General features: G+C 39.6%; 1 protein-coding gene across 1 annotated transcript; it reads right to left on the minus strand.

The window, feature by feature from the left end:
* Positions 1-280: 280 nt before the first annotated feature.
* Positions 281-1,781, minus strand: il10 (interleukin 10; the record flags this gene model as incomplete). Its single annotated transcript, XM_079510605.1, has 5 exons — positions 281-388; positions 521-583; positions 901-1,065; positions 1,271-1,357; positions 1,614-1,781. 5 exons carry the CDS (start codon positions 1,779-1,781, stop codon positions 293-295), a joined length of 579 nt encoding a protein of 192 aa, XP_079366731.1. The 3' UTR covers positions 281-292.
* Positions 1,782-6,811: the final 5,030 nt, after the last annotated feature.

A 6,811-nucleotide genomic window follows, 5' to 3' on the forward strand; every position in this document is an offset into this window, starting at 1 on the left:
GTCTAAACAGTAAAATATCAAAAAATAAATAATCTGTCCATTGAAACTATACAAACTATGCCATGTCAACAAATGAACCCGGAATCTGTCTACAAAACATCTAAAATAAATGACATTGTAACCTTTGCATAAGCCTGAAAGGTGCATAAACAGTTTAACCTATTAAATAAATTATTAATATATTAGAAGGACTTGTACAATCTCTATAGTCTACATTTAACCACTTTTGGCAATATATCTCAGGCACCAAGCCCTGAGCACGGTGGCTTAGACCTTTTCACCTTTTCTCAGCTCAGTGTCGCAGTTTAGAAGCCAGGTATGTCTCAATGTAATTAAAAAACACATCCAGCTCTCCCATAGCCTTATAAAGACCTCCATTATTATCCATCTGTGGAGTGGACAAGCAAAAAATACTCAGTTTAGCAATGTTGTATGAATGCAACACAAACGCTTGAAGAAAACATATGTTTAATTTTGAGTTGAGATTTTGAGTTATCCAGCACTTTTGACTGACACTCACCTCGTGGTAAGTGGAGTTCAGGTTTTTGATGTCAAAGGGCCTCTGGCAGGAAAAGTAGTTTCGCTGCAGGAAGAGAAGAGATGGGATTTTAGTATAGATATAGCCAGCAGAACAGATCAAATTGACACTGACAGTGTCATGGTGTTTGTGTGAGTGAGCAGGCGCTCACTTTCCTAGATCAGTATAGTTCTAAAAAAATATATTTCAAAGACGAAAGAAAAAAAAGGATGATATCTATTAGGCCAGCTGCACAGACATCATTAGCCCATTAAAGCCGAAAAAATAAAAATACATTTTTAATTGGAACTAGAAGAGATTTGTTGAATCTGACAGGTCTTTAATGGGCTGGAAGTCATTATAGTCGGAAGAATTGTACTCACGCATTGGATCATCTCTCTCTTGAGCTCATCTAAGATCAGCTCTATGGATTCCATATGATTTGTGAAGTCCCTGATCTCTTCTGTCAATCCAGTCTTGGCTGATGGAAAAACTGTCACCAAGTAAAACTCCAGAATTGTGTTCATGGCATAGCAGCCGAATGGACTCTGATGAAGAAATGAGTACATTTAATAATTAGTTGATTAGTTTGATACCACTAGTTTTTTTTAATGTTTTTTTAAATTGTACATTTGGGTAAATTTGCCACATTTGCTAGTAACTAGAAATTTGAAATCGAATCAATAAAAACACTTTGGGCATGGGGAGAAGAAGACTGTAAGAAAATGACTTAACAATAGAAGTGATACTCACTTTAAAGTAATTTTCCACATTCTGGTCTAGCAGTGCGATCTCAGAGGCGTCTTTGGCTTCCTGCAGAAACAATGGGGTGTTCAGTAATCATCAGTCACATAGAAAGTGAGAAAATCATACAGACGTGCATATACTCTTATAGCCTACTATCGCACAATACGTCAGATGTTGGCTGTTAGCCAGTTCACTACTGGCTAACAGCTACTCTACATACAGTAGGCTAGGCTATACCCATTAAGAATTAAGCAAAGTTTAATGCACCAGTGCTGCAAGACAAAAACAATAAACCATATTCATGCGTATTATGGTCTGTGGTTGGGTTTTCTAATTTAAAAATACTTACATAATAACCTCTGATCTCTGAGAAGCTCTCTCGCAGCTTTCTGAGTCTAACAGGGAATCCCTCCAAGAACTGGCAGCACTGGTCACGACACAGCGGCGTGCACCACAGCCCCGACAGCAAGCACAACGCAGTCAGCAGTGCCAAGGGTAGAGAAATAAGGGAAGTCATGCTCGGACTGTCTTCTATGGAAGTAGGCTAGTGCGTCTGTAAGTGGAAGTCTTCTGAGAAGATGCTTGCTTGCTGGTTCTTGGACAGAAGAATAGAGGGTATGTTGTACACCCTGCAATGTCCTCGGTCGCTGCATTTATCCTGTCCAAATGGGGATCCCCCTTTTTGGAAGCCACGTGGGGGGAGGGCAGTAACTGGAATTGTTTCGGGGTTAACATAATATAACCTCATACAACCTCCTTACAAACATCAACGTGAATTGAGATAATCCTGATGATTAATTGGCTTGAATATAATGTGATCATTATTATTAATTAGTTTTTCATCATAAATTAAGTAATAATTATAGCCTAATCATTTGCATAATTATAATAGCTATATAATACGTAATATTACAAACTATTATTGTACTATTATTGTTGTTTCTATGGCCAATAAATCTGCTTTGAATGGGTGCAGTAATGATTTTCTAAATTGAATGACTAATAATTAACAAATCATCACTGCACCACTTCAAGCCGGGCGGGAAGGGTGATATTTTTGCACGTACTCCACGTAGCCTACTCCTATGGGCTGGGTCGGCACCTAACACTCAGCAGGGAGCGTTGGGCGGGAGGAGTATTGGACAAAGGCTCTATGTCCTCCCGGTGGGGGCTCCTCACTGTCATTGGTATATACGACAGCAGTGATAACACACAAATGTGTGTGCGGAGGAATCGATTGGCATAACGAATTGACCCAAAAAAAAAAGATTACAAAAAGAAATATGGTGAATTTTCAGTGAGGATGCGTTGGTTCACATGGTTAATGACTCATGTCAGTCAACTGCTGTTCAAAAGATGCTCACTGCTTTGTCATAAGTTATTCACTAATATTTATTTCACAATTAAAAAGTTCCATGGAAGCCACATGGGTGACGATGAACTTCTAGGGAAATCCAGCACAAAGTGAAGTGTCGCCGTGTTGGGCCACCTCGAACCTACCGAAGATCTTCAATAATGCGCCACCTTAGCATCTCTATACATTGAATACACAAGACCACAATGACTGAGCCCTCAGGGCTTATTGTGCTATCCTTTTAGCATAATCGTATCGTATGCATACGATAGCTGATCTACAGTACAAGCTCACGATACGTTGCGATGCAATGCATTGTGAGCTTAGATCTGATATATTTTTTAAATGTGTATACATTTTGAACATTTTGAAGTATATTTCGATGCCAATACTTTTGTACTTTAACATTTTGAATATCAGACTTAACAGACTAAACAGAGTGTTTCTACATTTGCAGTATTACTACTTTGTATTGCTCTTTTTATAACCCAAACAAAAGGTGTTCCATCACTTGTCATCCAGGAATATAGGCCACTCCCACCAGGATAGAGATGTTTCATGATATAGAGAAAGGTCTCACCTTTGTACTGAGTGACCAACTAACCTCTGGAGAAGGAAGGAAGGAAGTTGACCCACGTCATGCTATAGAAACATGTCCCCATAGCACAACAGTCTCTGAGGCTCTCATTGTGTACGTCAGACATGCACTTGCCCACCCCAGATATGGTGTCCTCATCTGACCCATATAACCTTTTAAAAGATCTTTGTAGTCCAGTGCCTAGGATTCTTTTTAGTGTGTAAACAAGTGTGTAAACACAAACATTGAAGTCAAAAGTGAGGACGCAAATTGTGATTGGCCAGCGTTTGATTGGATGGGAGATGTGCCATTGGTTGAGAATGAGATGATGTATGATGACGTATGACGATAAGAGCGGCCCTCACTTTTTTTGAACCACTGAACTGATGCCTGAGGAAGGTTGAATGACCGAAACGTTGCTTTAAATACATTATGCTACGTGTACTATACCTTTGCAAGTGGCAGTGTGCAGGTCATCTTTTGTTGTTGTTCACCGTTTCACTCCCGCACTTTTAATCTGGGTGTGCAAAAGTGTTGTATCGATCGTGATTCATGAAGCTGTCAGGCTAGCCTGGCAACCAGACGACAGAAATCCCTCTGCAGATTTAAGCCCTAACCACACCAAATGGATGGTTACATGCAACTCCTTGGGTCCAAACGCTTGCAAGGAGTTGCATGGTGACCCTTTGGTGTGGTGTTTGGGCCATTGAATTCCATGCGTTGAATCACTTGGGACAACTTGGAGTTGGGACGACGTGTAGTGGGTCAACGTGCAACAGGACACCCGATCCCCAAGAAATCAAGCCATAGTATGGGCTCCAATCAGCAAGCATCCATTCCATACGAATGGTGATAGTTGGATCCAATCGCCCCAACCAGTTGGGTGGGTTGGGGGAAATCAGCCTTTTCTTTGGGTGATTCAATGTTAAGATGTATCTAGGCTATCATATATTTATCATCTATCATTTATCATTTATCATCATAAATACAAAATAATGTCGTTCAATGTTAAGACACCGGACATATCACACACCGCTGGGACAACGCTAAAACCGCCTCGACCCTTTGATGTGGTTAGGGCTTTACGCAGTGTCATGTCAACCCTATACAATAACCCCACTCTTTGCTGACTCAGAATGACCACATACGTAAGGCACGTTTTTAGGAAGTTGCTCAAGTTGCTCAATTGCGCGAAGTTTCCTCAAATATCACAATAATGCATGAACATCATAGTCATCGATTTTCTTCTTTCGGCCACAGTTTCTGACCCTATATCCACTAATGTCGGAACTAGAGACTGAGGTGCAGATGTCACTGTAGTCAGTTGTTGCTATTGAAACATTAATAGCCAGATGAGCATTCTTCTACTTCTACTAGATATACTGTACTTTTTACGTTTTTTTATTGATCTCTCTCTGTATTCTCCTTTACACCTGTTTTACACAGGTCTGTAAACCTGTGATGTGACAAGTTGATTAGCTGCATTGGACTTGAGGATGAAAAGTGAGGACGCCAGTGACTCACGTCACACAGGTGTTTTTTTTGTAGTAACTCATGTGCAAGCTCATGCGTGCGTGTTTGTGTCACAGTCAGTGTGTTTGTGTTTATTGGAAGTCTTACTCATCCACTCAGCTAAGCAGGCATTAACTAAACTCTGTAGTTGTAGCATCTAATACCTCTGTTTCGACTGGTTAGTCACTGCCGTTATCGCTGACAGATATTGAGATTGATCATTTGACTCCATCTCATCTCATCTCTATGGATCACTCATATCTGTGTTCACACTATGTTCTGTTCAAGGTTGTACTTTATTGTTACATCTTGTGTACAAGTACATAAAAGTAAAACTTTTTTTGTTTGGCTTCCTTCAGACAATGCAGCGGCATACATAGATGACATCAAACGGCAAACACAGCAAACAAAGGGATAGAACAAAGAGTTCAAAGAAAAAGAGCAAACAGAGTAATAAAGAGTATCATACGTACATGTGCATGTTTTCCCTGTAGTAGCAAAGTTAGGTGAACTTTGTGTGAAGTCTGTGAACAACTTTCACAGTAGGCTATGTTTTATATATATATATATATATATATATATATATATATATATATATATATATTATAATATGTTATATACAACAAATCTAATTTAGGAAGGTGCAATTCAGACATAATAGTGCGAGAAGAGGGCTTAAAAACATGAAGAGTTAGAAACATGAACATTTTGAGAAGCATTATTATTCACACGCTGTACGCACTTGTAAACATGTGGCGGTGGCGTCATAATTACGCGTGCTAAAATGTATTGAACGAAACCGACGTTGTTTGATGTCTGCAGACTTGCATGCAGCCACTCTCATTTTAACAGTGCAACGAGATGAAACAAAACCAACCTTTATTTGCCCTATGACACTAAAGTCATTGAGTGAGTGTATGTCTTTAACCCAGTTAAAACCGGGATAGCATCCGTTTCATTTTAGATATTTCCTTTGGATATTCCAAAATAGCAAATGTACAAGCTCACAGACTCGGCCAGCTTGTAGGCTACATACATGTTCTATTTTTGAGCATTTTTGAAAAATCTGGAAAGTGTGAGAACTACTGATTTAGAAGGTATTAGAATCAATATTATCAGGTCTTGCATGGGTGATGCTGCTGACACTGCTGTTGACAGGATACACAGCCTGTGAGAATGGGAAAGAGGTAGGTGTGAAATTGTTCGATTTTCGCTTGACGTTTTCTCACACGCTATTATGACATGAAAACAACCTCATTTCTATACTTCAAAATCATGAGATTCTGCACTCAATACCTTAGTGATGGGAGATTAATCGGCAAACACATTGGTATCGGCCGATTCTAGTTTAGATTAATCGCCATCGGTTCGCTTAATCAATCAGGTCTGTCTTTACAGATAAACAAGCCCAAAGTAACAGTTTGAACAGATCTACAAGCTCACAATATTAAATATAAAGGTATTAAATTTAAATCTGACTTCCCTAAGCCTGCAGTGCAGATACCCTGTTACATGTATTTTTCAGAATGGACAAAATTATTATAATTTTTTAATACAGAATGAGATCATACCGACATCGTAATATCGGTTATCGGCCATAACAGCAATTAATTATATCGGATATCGATATCGGCCAAAATGTCTCATCGGCACATCCCTACTATACCTATTCTAGCCAATTCTGCAGCTATGTTTCTACGTCCTTATACAATTATTTACAAGTCACCGGTCACCCTCATTAATTTACAATTCACAATTTTATTCACAACTAGTCAAGTAAAGTTCATCTTTTGCATAATCTCAGTTCCATAGGCCAGTTACAGGCCTGCATGTTTAACAAAGGAAACAATACAATTCCCAAGAAACGAAAGAAGCCCTTGACGGGAAAAAAGCTCAGAGGAGCGAAAAGGAAAGTGCCGGGGCAGACAGGAGTGCAATAGGTGCTGACTGGACAAAGTCCAATCAAAACAAACAATTTCGTGTTGGTGAGTACGCAGGTCAGAGTGGGTTATTGTCAGTATCAGCCGGGGCAACGAGGGCATCTGTATCCTTCACAATGCACTATACCATGGAATGCTGAAGTGGGACACCACACCCATTCAGA

This window comes from Electrona antarctica, assembly GCF_951216825.1.
Source record: "Electrona antarctica genome assembly, chromosome: 9".
NCBI classification, from domain to species: domain Eukaryota; kingdom Metazoa; phylum Chordata; class Actinopteri; order Myctophiformes; family Myctophidae; genus Electrona; species Electrona antarctica.